Below are 15,907 nucleotides of genomic sequence, written 5' to 3'. Positions count from 1 at the left end.
GGAAGTGTTGAACTGTTGTAAAGTCGGCAAACAAAAATGCACTTACCGGTATCCAGGTCAGCGAAGGTGCCGCGTTGGTCAACTCGGGTTTCGTCGTATGTCCGAGTGCCGAAGCCGACGGGTAGAACAAGCAGAGCAGCCTTCGTCATTGGACAACCTGTCTGCACTATCTGAAACGCCCCATCCAGCTTTAGAAAGGCGGGCCATTGATGGCCCAGGTCGCCGACCTGCGCCATGCGCCGTACCGCGTCAAGCGCAACACAGTCGGGCTCTTCCTCAGCTTTTGCTCCTTTCTCAACCTCGTCTCGATGGTTACTCCTCATATCTCGGTTCGCTTTCCTCAGCTATGCTTTGTGTTAGCCCATGAAGGCGTACATCTCCGAGTACCTCCCGTGGACGGCACCGCCGCTTCTCAACACCTCGTACGCCAACTACTCCGACTTCAACACGCGGTCGCTGGCGCACAACCGGCTTGTCTACACAGCGACGACGCTCCCGATGCACGCGGCCTACCACTACGATCGCACTAACGACGTCCAAGTGCTTCGTACTACGATTCCGTATCCGTATCCAAAGGACATTCCTCAGTCCCGGTGCCTCTCCGAGATGCTCTTGGGGATGCCCGGGCTCATTTACTACACCGAGCCCGAAATGGCCGTGGTTTGCGCGCTCGCATCGCCTGGAAACGCGACTATCGCTGACCTGACCGCGAACGGGTCGTGCTTTTACGACAAGGTGGCCACCATCACGTTTGGTACGTCGTGTCTCTGGCTCACACTTGGTGATGCTCTTCACGGGACGAATGCCTCGGACGTCGTGACGCTCACGTACACGTACGCAGCGACGCGCTTTGAGGTGTTTTTATGGCTCAAGTTTGGCTACCGCCTGTTGCTGACGCTATTTGTGCTCTGGCGCATGTGGTTTTGCTACTACCGGCACTGCTTTGCGCTAGAGGCGGCCGTTCGATCCCGTGGCCATGCGTTCGTGCGACGTGACGCATCGGCGTGGCGCTACGAAGTGGTGCTGGGCGACCCGACCGCACTGATTCTCGTCGACCCCAAAGTCGCGCTGGCATTCCTTGCCGACATTTGGCTCAGTACGAGCAACGTCGGCGTCTCGATTCTAAGGGCATCCCAAAATGGCGACCTCGACGTGCTCTATGTCAATGTGCTCTATCTGTCGCGCACGGTACACTTCTACGTTCACATTGGGTATCTCTCAGAAATGAGTGGTAAATCTTAGGTCTGGTTTGCCTATTGTGCGCTCTGCGTCACGGCGTACTGGCTCAAACGGTCGCACAAGGAACACCTCTTTGCGGAAGTGGACCCGACGCTGGTCGCGGTCGCCGTCACCATCTACGGCCCAATCTTTTCGTGGGTGAGTGGCAACGTCGCCTTCATGACGCGCATGTATCACTGGCTCTTTCTCCTGGCGGTGCCGCCGGCGGTGCGTGGCCAAGAGAATGAAATGGCCATCGGCTGTGCATTGTACACGCTTGTGATTGCTTGCTTGCCGCTCATCTACGGCTTTGGCGCGCCGCGCTACCGACACTGTACGAATCGTGTTTGATTTCAATCGTTGATGTTACTATTGCGACTAGGGTTGCGTCGAGACCCTTCGGTACTGCCGCGCGACTTTACGAGTCATCATTACAACAACCTCAAGAACCGACTTATGCTGTCGTGCTTTTGCCAGCACCACGTGGACGCCGCTATGGTCGCGCGAGGCGGCCGTGTCTACAAGCTCTTCGAGGCCAATGCTGCCTACCAGGCGAGCCCCACGATCAGTTTGAGAGGCTCGGACGTCTTCTTGCTCTGCTACCACGACGATGTTCTGGAAGAGAAGATTCGGCTCAGTCTCTTGGCCGTCCTCGACGAGATGGCGGACTCCAGCGCCGTCTCTGTAGTTGAAGCACCGACGCCGTCCGGTTACATTGCCAACGAGCTCGTGCTGCCGACCAAAGTCACGTTCCCGACGCCGCTGGGTTCGGTCACCGCCGCGCTCTCCCGACACTGCGAGATCCGCCGACCCGTCGTGCCCTCGGTCTGGTGCATGTGATGACACTCCGTCGCACGATATGCTTGACCCATCCATTGTTCGACACTCTGGGCGACGAGGCGTAGGCTCGGCTAAAAGACACTTGCGAGGTGCGATGGATAGATAGATGGTCGCCATTTTTGTTACATAAGAATGTGACCGATTCCGCTCCTGACAACAACCAGAACGTGAAATACGAGATAGGCCGTACGCTCGAAACACCGGCTACAAAAAGAACGCAAAGTGGCAGCGAAGCTACAGCAGTGAAGCGACGTCTACTGCTGCCAAAGGCTGTTCACATCAACGCACTTCTTCCGTAAGACTCAACATCCAAACCCACATTGCCTGGTCCTGGTGTTGGCGTGGGCTACACCCAGTGTCCCACCACAGTATACGGCCAACGGTCACGCATTTGTGATAGGTCTGTCGTCGCACGATAAGGACAACGTGCATTGAAACTCCCTTTATAAACTTGGTGGAAGGGTATGACGCGGTCGGCGCCACAGCACATCTACGTCAGCGCACGCTGACGAACTCTCCGAGTGCCCCTTTGTAGCAGTGACGGTGCCTGTCGCGACCGGCGCTAAGGTTGATGCGCCTCCGTTACTAGCCACCGCCTTTATCAAGTGACCTCTGGGGCCTGGCCAACGCTTTTTCATCCGACTTCGTACGACGAGACCCAGCGTTGACGGGTCGGGACAGCTCAGCAATGTATCGTCGAGGAACGCCGCCGACAATTGGTAAGTACGTTATCAGTTCCAGCTCATCGCAGCAATGGTCCACTGCTGGCTCGTTGAGGGTTGCCCCCCCACTAGCGCTTCGAGCATGAGCTTGCCGCCGGACTGCGTCACATAGTTGTTGTCGATGCGGAGGGCGATCGTGCTACCGCCAGCGACGTCCGCGCACGCAAACAGTGGGGAGAACGACGGGTCCCAAGTCGTGCCGACGATTTGGCCCGACTCGACTTGCAGCACGACGTGCGGTCCAACAACCGATATCAAATAGGCGTTGGTGCTGACGCCGACTGCGTACAACTTCGCAGGCGTCGACGCGACGACACCGCGTCCAGTGCCGTCCAAAGCCCACATGCCAGAGGCATCGGCCGCAGTCAATGACACGGGATTGTTCCCGGCATACGAAGCGAACAGCGCGCACCCTGTCAGCGGAGCCGGCGTCGGGGCAGGCGTCGGGGCCGGCGTCATGGTTGGGGTGGTAGGGTAGTAGCAGCTCGCGTGCTGGTCTCCCATGGCGACGGTGGCGAGGAGGCTCCCGAGGAGCAAAAGCAGTCGCATGGCAAATGAAAACTGAGCACAGAGATCGCGCGTTATTCGTCGGCCGAGAAGATGGTGATTTGCATCAGGCTAAGATGCTTAGCCAATCATTCACCTGCTTTTTTCTACTACCCCCTGAACGTGCAAGCCAACCAGAGCTTGCGGATTGTTGCATACTGGTACGCCATCTGCTTCGCCGACGATTTCCGCATAGGCGCGCACCGCAATTCTAGGAATCGATTTTTGTATTAAACTAGAAAAAACGTTGGGATAGTTCTACCCTATAATGGGTCTGGCGCTGGCAGAGCCCGCACACTAAGCTTAGGTCCAACAAGCACTGCGTACGTATTCACGCAGCGTGTGATTGGATGACGCTCGATGACGACGCTGCTGTATGCGCATGATTCGCGCATTGTCTGAGCTGTTGCCAGTGAGCGGCTGGACGGAATGCGTGAAATCCTTGCATGCCTCGCGAGCTGTCCTTGCCTCGCGCTGATTGGAGCTTTGGGAGGTGACGCGTCGCTCCTGGGTATTTCACGAGGTTTTCACGAAAAGGTTGCGAAATCAACGACTGTCGGCAGAGCCTAGCATTCTCTCTTAGTTGATCTCCGCCAAGCAACGTCTCACCCGAGGTGCAGCCTTTTGTCGCTGAGCGAACAAGCCATGTAAAACACACAACCCAGCTCGTCTCCAACCGGAAGGTGGTCACGCTTCGTGACGTTGTCACTGACAACGTTGTGCGCGACGGGACCCGTGCCTGGAAGCAACCGAGTCCATGCGAGGTGTAGTTGGCTACCGTGTCAGGTACATTGCAGTTGGTCGAACTTCGACCACCCATCCAAGTGCAGCTTTTGTGCTGACCAGCGCGCATACATGCAAACCTTCTTAAAGTTAAAGGACAGCAATCGTGTGGTTAACAAGTTGCGAGCCGACTCGGAATTTGCCCGTCGTTCTACCTTGTGGTTTCTCTGGCATGGATCAAGATGCCCGTGCAAGATCCAAACCGTCGCGTTTGATTCGCTTGTCGAGATTCTTGGATCCGCCAATCCGCGACGAGAACGATCTCTCCGGGTCGTTTCATTGGCGGGCGAGATGCGTTCGAACTTCTCACAGGCTTCCATTTTTCATTTCGCGAGCATGCGACGCTTCCTACCGCGATGGCTCCAGCGAGCGCCGACGCCGTCGCCCAAGGCCAGCGGTCCATCCTCGACGGTCGATACGACCGAGGCAGTCGTCGTCAACTTTGTCGGACTCGTCATCGTCCAGGGCGCGACCGAGCAGCGTCAACTGCGCTACGACATGGAGCTCATCGTGCCCGAGACGCGGCGAAAGACGCAGTGCTCCAAGCGCTACAGCCAGTTTGTCGCGCTCCGCAATGCGCTTCTGTCGCAGATACAGGCGGCGTGCGCCTGCCGTCGCTGCGCAGCGGTGCGCACGGCGCTCAAGGCGGTCCCGTTTCCATCGCGACGATGGCCGGCGCGCGTGGGACACATGTCGGAGCGAGCGTTGCCGCTCGAGCGCTTCTTGCAGCACGTGCTCGATGTGGCGCTGGCGTACCCCGGCTGTGCCCGCTCCAAGAAAGGCTTTCACGACACGACGAGCCATTTCATCGGTGCCCCGGTGTGCAAGATCCAGCCGACGCATGCGCTGGACTTTCGCACTTCGCTGCGGTCGCTTCTCGTCTTGACACAGCTCGAGGTAGCTCTGCCTACGAGCTTAGCGCCAGAGAGCGACGCGTCATGTGCCCACGAAGTGATAGAGGCTACTGCGAGCGCCGAGAGCGACGCCGCGGCCGACGTCACGACAACAAGCCCACCGACACCACTCCAAGACACTTGCTCGTGTGACGCGGCGGCGTCGATACTCTGCGCTGCGCAGGCCACAGAATCGGACGCTGATGAGACACTTGCGCTCGCGATCCCGTCGAACCAAGCCGAATGAGCCCGTCCATCCTCCATCGTCGACACCTCTGCATGGCATTGCCCCCTGTTGACCGTCGAAATGAATTTGTTTATTGCATTTTCACTTCACTGCTGGGGTTCGATCCCTGTACTAGTAAACATCAAGGACCGAATGGATTCGTGCAGGCCCACGGGTGCACCTTGCCGTCTTGGTAGAAGAGGCCAGACTGCACCTTCGTCGGGTGCAAGATCGGGAAGAGCACGCTCTTGGCGCCATCTTCGGCCGACCGAGCGCCCGTGTAGTCGACGTTCATGGTCGTGTCGCAGTACCCGGGGCACACGGAGACCGTGCAGATCTCTCGAAACTCACCTGCCCAGATGCGTCCGAGCGCCAGACCGAGCGCCTTGGAGATGCCGTAGCGTCCGCGGGTGAGCGACGCCGCAGGCCACGCATAGCGTGACGTCTCGCCATGTTGAAAGGCCATGTAATCAAGCGCGAGCGCTTTCGCTTCCTGCGGCTTCCACGAGGCAAAGGCTGCCAGCTTCTCCTGGAGCGCTGCTGTCATGGCGTGCGTCGTCCACGCCGCAAACTCGGACGACACGATCACATGCATCGCCGGCGATCCAGTGAGCTGCGTCGCCTTGGCCTACAAAGATGCTTGAGCTTGTGATCCGAGGTGCGAGGAGAGGGTACGAGGAGAGGGCGGAAGGCGTCAAAGACAGCATCGATGCCAAAGAGGTTGACGTCGAAGGACGCATCACCGACGACACCGGCGTTCTGAACTAGCCCGTCGACGCGGCCATACTGCAAGGCGACGTACTCGGCGGCTGCCTCCACGGACGACGCGCTCGCAACGTTGATGTAGAGCGTGCGGATGTTGGCGTAGGTGTGGCTCGGGTGCTCGGCGCGGAGCTGCGCGATGGCGGCGTGGCCATTGGCGACGCTCCGCGTGCCGAGGAGGACGATGGCCTCGGGGAAGCGCTCGGCGAGGAGCCGCGTCGTCTCGAGGCCAATGCCCTACGCCGATCGCTGTAGGCGGCGCGGTCCAAGGACGCGTACCTTGTTGCCGCCCGTCACGACAAACACTTCTTGCATGCTGGCAAGTTGCAGAGTGGCACGGTATCCGAAAATGGACGACGTATCCGGAAATATATCACTCTGCGCCAGGACGCTGCCACGTGGGCAAGGCAAATAAATTGCCGATGACCATCGGCTGCATCGTATTAAGGTACTAGAATATGTCTATTTGACCAAGAAGTCGTTGAAAAACTATGGACTATGAAATTCTAAATGGCGCTGCATAAACTCGTCGCACGCCGTGCGAAGATGCTTGGCCGACGTGATATACGCCTCCTTCGTAGCGTCGTCGAGCAGCTGGAGGAGCTTGTGTTGACGCATCTCGCTCTCGATCTCGTTGATGACGTTGGTCTGCTCGAGTTGCTTCCAGCCCGACCGGATGCTTTGGGTCATGAGTTCGATCCGGTGCGCGAGCTCGAGAAGCGTCGTAGCCAGCGTCGGCGAAGCCTCCAACGCAGGTACCGGCTTCTTGGCTTCCACCAGAGCCTCGAGGTCGCTGAACTGCATTGGCGCGTAAGACGAGTTGGCGTCCGATCCGGTCAAGAGCTTTATCTCGGGCGCGCTCTCGAGCGAATACTCACATCTGGCTGGCATCAGGCACGCGCGCAAAGCCATCACGTTGGCCTTGGCATCGGTCAGATGCGACTCCGTGTTGGCAAGCGCCGATGCGACCGTGCGCATGATCGTGGCGCCATGTTCGTAGACACTCAGCAGAAGCGTCTGCGCATCGCCCGTGTGCTCTTGCTGCAAGGCGTCGACGAACGAGTCGAGCAGCGGCAAGGCAGCCACGCACCAAAAGTACACTTCGCGAGACGCCTTTTCGTAGCCGTCGCGGGCGTCGAGCGACTGCGTCGTGATGGCGCCGAGGAGCGCAGTGCCGTTGCGAGGACAATAGAACACGAAGCGGTCGATGAAGCCGCGGATGTTGGTGAAGAATGTCGCGGGCGTCGCTGCGTCGTCGAGGTAGTGGTCGTAGATAACGAGGCCACGGCGTAGCTCGTGCAAAGCAGCGATCTCGCGGTTTTTGGACTCTGTCAGCGTCAGCGCGTTTGCGGCGACATGACCAGGAAGCAACTTCAATAGTTTTGCAGCGTCATCGCGCCGGATCGTCCGAGGTTTGGGAGGCGGAGGAGGTCTGGGGTTGCATGACACCACGCCGTATAGTACAGCAACACAAGCGACACCCCCAAAGACCTTGAGCGTGGAGACGTCCGACTGTTGGCACGCAATGACGATGGTCGTGACACTCAAGAAGGTAGCGAGGCAGTACTTGCAATGCATGGCGCTCTTTGGCGAATGGCAAAGGGCAAACTCAACGGTGTATGGATCATTTCAGCCAATCACATGACAGTACGTGCGTTTCTTTGCGCCCCAGTTGATAAATTTGCGAAGTATCACGTGTCAACTGGTTCACCGTCTGGCGGTGCGTCACTCGCGCCGACCTGCCACTACCAAGCCCATGGATGTTTGCAGTCAAGGCGACGCGTGTCGCTCAACTGCACTTGCACCACAGCCTCGTTCAAGAGCCCGAGCAGTCCGATCTTCGTCGTTTTTTTCTCCGGCTCCTCGCTCAACACGAGTGGCCGCGCCAGCACCTTGTCCCGCGGATCGCGCTCCTGCCTCGAGCAAGTTCCTCAACCGAGAGTACGCAACAAAGAACTCCGACGATTTTATTTAGCGACGTTTTATCTATTTTAATTGACGACCCACTTCAACAACAAAGTATCAAGTGCCATTTGACAAGTTTGTGACAAGTCGACGTACTATTGAAAGTACTATCAAAACGACTAGACGAGTCACAAAAAGAGTGAAAGGCTTGGCGAAGAGCTTTGGGGTCGGCCAAGGGCGTGGGAAACGACCCAGCAACCAACCTTCGCGCACAGAGATCGAGTCGGCGTAGAGCGTGTGGGAAGCACACAACTTGTATTTGACTATCGGTTAGTATTGAGCTGCGAGATTCGAGAACTTTGCACCGACAACTCGACCGTTGTGGATTTATCGGTGTGTGAATCAGTCCCATTTTCGGCAAAAAGTACCATTGCTTTAGTTGCTGAGTTTTACACAAATGGTCTATCGTTTATGAAATGAAATCGTACAAGGCAGCGACCCAAATCGGCCAAACTACGCCTCGACAGAGTCGGTGAGCGACGGATGGTCGACGAGGTATGTTGTACAAGTGGCCAAGAGGGCGTTGGCTTCCGGCGCAACGTTGCGCAATGGCATGTTGCCGAAGCCCATAAACGTCGCGCTCACGGTGCGTTTGGCTTGGAGCAGCGTGACGGCCTCGGCCTCGCCCCGGAGCGCATGGAGGGCGGTCTCAATGCCCGTCGACGTCTCGGTCACATGGGCTTGGAGCGTAGCGAATTTGGTCTGCACTGTCGCCAGCTGCGCATCAAGTTCAGGACCGTACACTTTGTAGATCACAGCATCCGACATGGCACCGCCGGCCTTGCCGCCCACGAAGCCGGAAGGAATCAAAACAGCAAGGCCAAAGGGGCCAACAAAGAAGCACGCGGTGGCCGTCACGACGAGACCGGAGACGGCTGCACCACCGGGGGCAGTGTAGCTGCGCACATTCTCGGCAATTGATTCGACGTACTGGCGTCGGGCAGCGGTATCTTCTTCAAAGTCGTACCGAAGCTGGGCGCGGAGCGCCGTCAAGGAGCCAAGCGCATCCGTGAGCCACGTGGAGCACTCACTAAGCTTTGAGATCGCCGTGACGAGAACGGCATCCCCATCAACAAGCGCCTGCATGAGGCAGTTGCGCGCAGTAGCATCCGGTGCCTCTAGCGCGGCCAAGTAGGCCGGGATATAAGCCTTCATGAGTGTGCACCACCCGCAAGCACTGTTTGTAGCCTGCTGAAAACAGTCGCGAGCATTGCGAAGCTTGGTAATGGTGGCACTTGCGTGGGGTGCAGCGGCGACCGAAAAATCGCCCTCGTACGTTTCAAGCCACTCGAGAAGTCCGTTGCCTCGGAACCCGTTCTCGAGCCCCGCCATGATCGCACGGAGCATCGCAGCTTGGTTTCCCTCGGTGTTTTGTTCCGGCAGCGTCAGTGGCAAGGCGGGCTTCGTCATAGGAAATGTAAAATGAGCGAGAGCCACACTTTATAAACAATGTGCAACACCAATCCCACGGCACTTGCGATGCTGGCTCTAGCATCAAGAGCCAGCACTGTATCAAGTCTCGATACCTGTCGACAGCGCGATGGGAAGGTGTTTGTATCAAGGTGAGCTAGTATCAAGTAGATTTCCCTAAACTCGTGCGACACGAAGCTCGGTGGTAATATGGATGGATGTCCCAGTTGATAAGGCCGTTTTAGAGCATTTACTCGATCGGTATATCAACAAGCCAAAACGCCCCAATTTGTTTTGAAAGATTGCATGCATATAAGTGGCCAAGTGCACAAGCATCAACGCTCGTGCCCTGCCTCGCCAGCCTAGATCGAGATCCTCAACCGAGTGTTCACAACGAAGCAAGTCCGACAAATTTATTTAGCGAGTTTGATCTATCGTGATAGATGACCGGCTTCAACATTCCACTCGAGTACGAATTTAGGTTTATATCAACTACTTTCAATCAAACGCCAGTTTATGCCCACTACACCCACTCACTTTTCAATTGCGTTGCAAGTCCGCACAGCCCGTCATGGAGGAACAGCTCATGGAATACTCGACCATCTTGGGTGTTTGCGGACAAAGTCAGGACGTATGCTTCGCCTTTGTGCAGGATTTGCAGAAGGCGTACGACACGTTCGACGACTCTGAAGCACCTGCTGCGCGGCTCCTCCACTCGATGATCATGGACACGCACCAAGCGGCGACCGCACACACGGACGCAATGATTGCGATCTTCCAGTGGTGCTACCTTGCCGTGCCCTTGCTTACGATGTACATCGACCAGCTGCGAAGCGAGCCCAGCGCCGACGCTGCCGCGTATCTTTCGCTTCTCGAAGTAGGCAAGGACATGTTGGCCAGGGCCACCAAGAAGCTCAAACTTAGCAAAGACACGCTCAACAAGGTGACCGGTGCCAAGATAACCCTTCTCACTCGTGTTCGACAAGACTTGAAGGCCGCGCGTGCCAAGCACGATAGCAACTACATCACCACGGTCGAGGTCGGCGCCTTTGAGAGCATTTGGCGCGGCCTCGTCAACATTGTGGTATCCGGTGTCGCCGATACGAAGGCGAAGATCGAGACGCGCCGCACCCGGAACAACGAGGAGCTAGACGCACAAATTGTCGCGGTGACTCAACAGATGGCCGCCGCCAAAGTCGGCGTCAAATGCGCCGATGTCGGTGGACGCAAAGCCGACATCGTGTACACACGTGACGTAAATGAAGTGAGTACCGTCGAAACCCAGCGCAAGATCACCGCGGTGTTTCTTGGCATTCCGAATGTAGACCGGCAGATTCAAGTTGCGACCCAGCTTGTCGACATGTGCAACCTTTTCATGGCCAGACGCGAGCAGTATCTTCGGGATTAGACCAATAGGATCCTTCAACTTGCATGAAAACTCATATGTTTGCCCAAAGCGTCGTCGGTATCGACGTCGACACACACCACGCAACGACGTGCGGCGAGAAATACACGGAGAGACAAAAGGTCACGGGGTTGAGAATGGTATTGCGTATTAGTAGTACAAATATACGAGTACTCTAGAGCTCAAATTCTCCCTTTTGCACCGTGTACTTTGCAAGCACCGTGTGCGCGTTGATTGTACGCAAGAGACTCGGTGGTCCCGACACAAACACACCGATGGACGACCGCGTCAGTGTTGCAAAAACGTGTCCCAGTCGGCGCGCCCATGTTGCACGTTGTAGTCGGCCGCAAACGTATCTAGGTCTCGCTTTTGAGGCACCTGTCTTTGCAGATAGCACTGCATTCGCTACTTCGCAACGATCGTGGTACTACCGCCATATAGCTGGCGTAGGCGCCGAGAACGACAACACAAAACTCGACACATCGCTGCAGCTGCCAGAGCGCTGCGTTTCGAGCTTGGAGTTTGTTACCGTATTGAACCAGCAGCAAAAGACCGCCGCTGCAGAGGAACGAAAGCAGCACGACCGCCACCTCCCGGCTTTTCGAGACCGTCGTCATCGGTCGTGGCGGGGTTGGCACCGGGTGGAGATCGAGCACCGTCGTCGTCGTCTCGGCCAGTACGTCAATCGCCTCTGACGCTGGTTGTGTCACGTGGTAGTGCACTTGCCATCGAGGCGCTTTCGCGACGACGTCGTCCGGAATGGACTCGAACTTATGCAAAAGACGCATGTCGCGCACGTGCCATACGAAATGCGTCGCCTTCGCAGGCGTCGCATGCACCGCGTCGACGAGCACCCCGAGAAGCGGCGTCACGCCAATGCCACCCGCGACAAACGCAAGCGTATTAAACGACGCGGGGTGCAACCCCGGCGCGACGACTCCGTGTCGGGGTATAACACGGACGATCGACGCCTACCTTGAACAAATCGAATCGTCTATCCTTGACATCAACTGCGCCTTCATGTCTCGTCTGACGATGCCCCTTGCTCAACAATGCACTTTGAAGCCAACAGCGATTGGATTTGGCTGTCTTGCGAGTAATGCTAATATCTGCAATGTGCCGAACGACTTAAGTAACATGGCAGCGTAATTTGCCGCCCCTTCTGGCACAATCCAGCGAGCGACTGAGTGGAAAAAAGTTGTCGGTCTATTGATATCTAGTGCACTAGTATGTACGGTCATCGATGTGCGCTCGTTATATAACCCACGCATCGAGCAGCTCTGTGCACAGATACAAGAGCTTTTCGAGTGCTTCAAAGCTCCTTGATGTACCGTCGTTTGTGCAGCTAATGTCTAAAATCGTCTCGGCAACCCGTGCCTTCAAGCTCGACAACGCGCTTCCATCGCGCCGTCGCGCGTAAATATACCCGTCGAGCACGTTCGACATGGCGTTGACGTCCAGCAAAGCTGCGTGGAGAACGCTCTTGGCATGCATCTGAAGAGCGCTTGTCACCTGCGATCGAATCTGTGTCGCGAGGGCGCGGACAGAGGTCGCTGAGAACGGACCGATGGTAACAACAAGGCCCCACGGTCCCGCCAGCGCCTGTTTCGGCACAAGCCGCCGTGTTGGGTCGTCGGCACTTCGAAGCACTCGTAGTTGGCTGGCGTCTTCCAGAATGTCCTTGAAATGGGTGGTTTGGAGCGCACTTGCGTCGGCCATGTCGGCGCAAAGACAAGCAGAAAGCTCGCTGAGAAGCGTCGTTTTCGCGTGTTCGAGTGTCCACGTGTCGTGCTTAAGGCGCGAAATCGCATCTTCGAGCACGTCCCAGCCCTCTTGTAGCACTTGTAGAACGGACACCCGCATGTCGGCGCGCCCCGAGTCGGCTTGCAAAAGGACATAGTCGGTAAGGAGATGCAGCAGCATTGTACACCACGCTTGTGCGGGGGCCAACGCTTGCTGCCGCGCGGCATGGCTGCTTGCAACGAGAGCCTCGTAGCGCTGAACAAAGGCGTTGATCTCGGGCGAAAAGGCATCCCGGTACGTGGCAAGGATGCCACGTGCAGCTTCGTTGCGCGAGCGCAGCTGCATCGACAGTACCGACTCGACACTCGTTGCGCTTTGGATTCGCCTGCCGCTTTCGATTCCGTGACTGGATAAACCGATGGGCGCCGACGTCAGCTTCAAGGTTTGCCCTGTAAAATGTCACGTCCATCGACTGATAGATTGATACTTATCACGTCAATCCGGATATAAGAAACTATCCGGATCAACGTTGACAGATTCAGTCAACTGCCTGGTCACGAGAGTCTAAATGCACGCAACTAGACGTCGGCAGTTGATGCTTTCGTTGTCGCAATGCGGGTCCTTGGCGAACAGTCTTCAATTTACCCAGTCGCGCACCCTTATCACCACGCAATAATGCTCGTCCCCTTCGGGTGTCTCGTGCTCATTGTCCTCTCGATCATTGGCGCTTGCCTCGACTGCGCTTCGCGCAGACTTCGACGGCGTACAAAATCGGAGTCGGCCTATGGCGATCGATCGCCGCTTCTGATGAACGATATGCATCGTCTCTCCGCCTCGGCACACACCGCGTCGCTCTCGAATGTCGAATTGGACATGAATGGAGCAGCACCCGAGCTAGACGACGACGACATGCAGCGAGAAGACGAGCCGACGAGCACCGAGACGGTGGAGGCACCAGACACCGAGACATCGACCGACCACGTCGCCCTGGACATCAACGAGCACCAGATCCTTCCACGACCAACCTTTGAGCGCCAAGACGAAGCAACACCCGATCAAGACGACGACGACGGGGCAATTTTGCAGCGGGACAACGAGTCGGAGCCCACCATTAAGCCACTGATCGTCACGAGACCGAATCTTCCGCCTTACCGGTCGCTGATTCAGCAACATTTTGACGAGATCTGGTGCGAGTACGATAAGTCCGCGCGATTGACCAAGGCCATCGCTGCCCAGCCTGCCAACGCTTCAGGGCTCGCGAGCGGGCTATTTCTGCTACGAACGGGGCTTGCGATCTTTGATACGCTCATCGACGTCAGTGTTCAGCCGGCTCTCTTTTCACGCAACTCGATGGCGACCGTCGACGCCTACGTGCCCGCGTGCCCTCACGATGCTGCGCCGTTGATCGGAACAGCGACGACACAGGCGCTCAACAGCTGCGACGCGGTCGACAAGGCGGGGCGCGAAGTCAATTCGTGGTGCATACAAGCCGAATCGTTCCTTGCATTTGCCATCGAAGCGGTGCGCGACGACAACTTGAAGGACGCGACAACAGTCGCCGTCGAACTCTGCCGCAGCGGCGTCGAAGTCATGCAGAAGGTAGCGACAGCAATGCATTCGTGTATCGACACGTTGAAGGACACAGCGGTCATGTATGAAAAGCTCGCCGCGCTCCACAAGACCAGTGCGAAGACCAACACGTTGACGAACGGGGAGCTAGGGAACGCGATGTCATTTGAGCCCGACGTCGTCGAGTGGGCCAACGTACTCCAGCGCCACGTGCGACGCATTGCTAACCTCGTTGATCGTATCGAAATAGCGCTGACGGAGCTGCAGAATCTGCGCGTCGTTGAGGCACTTGAATCGTACCTTGAGCACTCCGTGTCGCTGGAGACGTTGGACCCAGCGACGCTAGAGGAGCTCACGATTGTATCGTCCGCCCTTTTGAACGAATGCGAAAATTACCAGCACAAGCATCGAGAACGCATTAGCGCTACATATAATGCCATGTAATGTGATAGATTATTGTTTGTTAGCTACTACTAAATTTATGTTAGTAGAATTTAATGGTCATCGAGGGTTCGTCTCATCAGCACTCCTTAGCGACGCGCACGGACGCATGCGGCTCCGTTCGTCGCCGGCGACAGCCATCTTTGGCCTAAGCGCGATCTTGAGCTTACATCTCTTGTAAATCGCCCCGAGTCGGTTGCAAGAAGAGCGAGCGCAGTGGCTTGCTTGCTTTTTCGGTAATTTGCGCGAGCTGACGCGACGCGGCTGTTGGTGCGATTGCCGTCGCTAGCTCAGAGGCTCAGCCTGTGACAGTGCACCATGCTATGCGACCAGTCGAGGCGATTGCATCTCGTCAGCTCGTAACTCCTCCTGCATTACGCAGCTGGGCCATCGTCCTTGAGCGAGCGACTGCGACCATGGCGGCGCCAGTCTGCCTCGCAGGACGAGAACGGCCGATGATTGGTCTTTTCTTAGCCAATCCAAACGTCCTGCTTAAAACACAGTGGTTTTTTATTCCACACAAGTGTGGTATTTGTGGTTTTTACAATGTCGTCGCTAGATCGCAAGCGTAGTGGCTCTTGTGGTTGCGAATAAATTCATTGCATGCATTGCACAAGGCGGACGCGGCCTCACAGTGGGCTCGAGCGTTTTTGCCAAGGTCCTTGGGGTGCTGGACCTCCTTCGCTACAAGCGAGCCAACGTCGGTTGTCGCGAGACCCTCCAGACCCATCTCGATGTGGCCAGCCATCGTGTGCAACCGTGTGGCCAGGTTGCACAGAGCGTCCGCCATGGTAATGTCGATCGTCAATGGCGGACAAGTTGTCGTGGGCTGTGCTGTCCACGGTAGAATCGACGCTTCTTTGCAGGCGCTGTATGCCTTGTAAATGGTCTTGCGTATTTGCTGCATCTTTTCCGGTACCAATGACACCAATGCGGACGACGTCGTCATCGTCTCTGACGTCACCAGCGTCATCGCACCGTGGGCACTTGTCTCTGACATTATGGTCTCCTTGGTGCCGTCCGTAGTTGCTGGCGTTTGGTCAAGGCTGCCGGTGCGCATGCGGGCACTGAACAGCATCGCTTCGTCTTCAACATACGTCAAGAGCGCTTTTGTGGTCGCGAGGGCTCCCGTGGCCGTCTTCATGGCGTCAGCACTGCCGATGTAGACGGAGTGCAAGACCGTACGTGCATCGTCGAGATGGCCGCTCATCAGAAGCTCTTGAAACGCGTCAAGCTGCGGCGTCACCGCGATGCACCAGAAGTACACGGCGCGCGACGCTTTGGCATACGCATCGTGGGCATCGAGAGCACGTGTCATCATGTCACCAAGAACGTACGCCATGTCGAGAGGGCAGTGCGGCCCATAGAGCTCGATCGAACGCAA

General features: G+C 56.8%; 10 protein-coding genes across 11 annotated transcripts; 4 read left to right on the top strand and 6 right to left on the bottom strand.

Moving 5' to 3' along the window:
• Nucleotides 1-177: 177 nt before the first annotated feature.
• On the top strand, nucleotides 178-2,215 carry SDRG_11383. Of its 2 annotated transcripts, XM_008617418.1 has the most exons (4): nucleotides 184-311; nucleotides 361-1,188; nucleotides 1,243-1,552; nucleotides 1,601-2,215. In XM_008617418.1, exons 1-4 carry the CDS (start codon nucleotides 210-212, stop codon nucleotides 2,056-2,058), a joined length of 1,698 nt encoding a protein of 565 aa, XP_008615640.1. In that variant the 5' UTR covers nucleotides 184-209; the 3' UTR covers nucleotides 2,059-2,215. The 2 variants fall into 2 exon arrangements, with proteins under 2 accessions (XP_008615641.1, XP_008615640.1); XM_008617419.1 differs by having other exon boundaries at nucleotides 178-1,188.
• Nucleotides 2,216-2,752: 537 nt separating this feature from the next.
• Nucleotides 2,753-3,329, bottom strand: SDRG_11382 (hypothetical protein; the record flags this gene model as incomplete). Its single annotated transcript, XM_008617417.1, has 1 exon — nucleotides 2,753-3,329. The coding sequence occupies one exon, from the start codon at nucleotides 3,327-3,329 to the stop codon at nucleotides 2,790-2,792; it is 540 nt and encodes a 179-aa protein (XP_008615639.1). The 3' UTR covers nucleotides 2,753-2,789.
• A 1,116-nt stretch (nucleotides 3,330-4,445) lies between these two features.
• Nucleotides 4,446-5,249, top strand: SDRG_11381 (hypothetical protein; the record flags this gene model as incomplete). Its single annotated transcript, XM_008617416.1, has 1 exon — nucleotides 4,446-5,249. One exon carries the CDS (start codon nucleotides 4,446-4,448, stop codon nucleotides 5,247-5,249), a length of 804 nt encoding a protein of 267 aa, XP_008615638.1.
• Nucleotides 5,250-5,295: 46 nt separating this feature from the next.
• Nucleotides 5,296-6,327, bottom strand: SDRG_11380 (hypothetical protein). The gene is made up of 3 exons (XM_008617415.1): nucleotides 6,270-6,327; nucleotides 5,904-6,227; nucleotides 5,296-5,856 (listed from the first exon to the last, which is right to left on the bottom strand). The coding sequence occupies exons 1-3, from the start codon at nucleotides 6,303-6,305 to the stop codon at nucleotides 5,371-5,373; spliced, it is 846 nt and encodes a 281-aa protein (XP_008615637.1). The 5' UTR covers nucleotides 6,306-6,327; the 3' UTR covers nucleotides 5,296-5,370.
• An 86-nt stretch (nucleotides 6,328-6,413) lies between these two features.
• SDRG_11379 (hypothetical protein) lies at nucleotides 6,414-7,573 on the bottom strand. The gene has a single exon (XM_008617414.1). It carries the CDS (start codon nucleotides 7,566-7,568, stop codon nucleotides 6,480-6,482), a length of 1,089 nt encoding a protein of 362 aa, XP_008615636.1. The 5' UTR covers nucleotides 7,569-7,573; the 3' UTR covers nucleotides 6,414-6,479.
• An 835-nt stretch (nucleotides 7,574-8,408) lies between these two features.
• Nucleotides 8,409-9,365, bottom strand: SDRG_11378 (hypothetical protein; the record flags this gene model as incomplete). Its single annotated transcript, XM_008617413.1, has 1 exon — nucleotides 8,409-9,365. The coding sequence occupies one exon, from the start codon at nucleotides 9,363-9,365 to the stop codon at nucleotides 8,409-8,411; it is 957 nt and encodes a 318-aa protein (XP_008615635.1).
• A 571-nt stretch (nucleotides 9,366-9,936) lies between these two features.
• SDRG_11377 (hypothetical protein) lies at nucleotides 9,937-10,773 on the top strand (the record flags this gene model as incomplete). The annotated part of the gene is made up of 1 exon (XM_008617412.1): nucleotides 9,937-10,773. One exon carries the CDS (start codon nucleotides 9,937-9,939, stop codon nucleotides 10,771-10,773), a length of 837 nt encoding a protein of 278 aa, XP_008615634.1.
• A 285-nt stretch (nucleotides 10,774-11,058) lies between these two features.
• SDRG_11376 (hypothetical protein) lies at nucleotides 11,059-12,858 on the bottom strand (the record flags this gene model as incomplete). The annotated part of the gene is made up of 3 exons (XM_008617411.1): nucleotides 11,059-11,126; nucleotides 11,180-11,741; nucleotides 12,034-12,858. 3 exons carry the CDS (start codon nucleotides 12,856-12,858, stop codon nucleotides 11,059-11,061), a joined length of 1,455 nt encoding a protein of 484 aa, XP_008615633.1.
• A 462-nt stretch (nucleotides 12,859-13,320) lies between these two features.
• SDRG_11375 (hypothetical protein) lies at nucleotides 13,321-14,704 on the top strand (the record flags this gene model as incomplete). The annotated part of the gene is made up of 2 exons (XM_008617410.1): nucleotides 13,321-14,522; nucleotides 14,617-14,704. 2 exons carry the CDS (start codon nucleotides 13,321-13,323, stop codon nucleotides 14,702-14,704), a joined length of 1,290 nt encoding a protein of 429 aa, XP_008615632.1.
• Nucleotides 14,705-15,064: 360 nt separating this feature from the next.
• On the bottom strand, nucleotides 15,065-15,865 carry SDRG_11374 (hypothetical protein; the record flags this gene model as incomplete). The annotated part of the gene is made up of 1 exon (XM_008617409.1): nucleotides 15,065-15,865. One exon carries the CDS (start codon nucleotides 15,863-15,865, stop codon nucleotides 15,065-15,067), a length of 801 nt encoding a protein of 266 aa, XP_008615631.1.
• Nucleotides 15,866-15,907: the final 42 nt, after the last annotated feature.

Source organism: Saprolegnia diclina, assembly GCF_000281045.1.
Source record: "Saprolegnia diclina VS20 unplaced genomic scaffold supercont1.41, whole genome shotgun sequence".
Classification (NCBI taxonomy): Eukaryota; Oomycota; class Saprolegniomycetes; order Saprolegniales; family Saprolegniaceae; genus Saprolegnia; species Saprolegnia diclina.
This window is presented reverse-complemented; position numbering and strand designations above follow the sequence as displayed.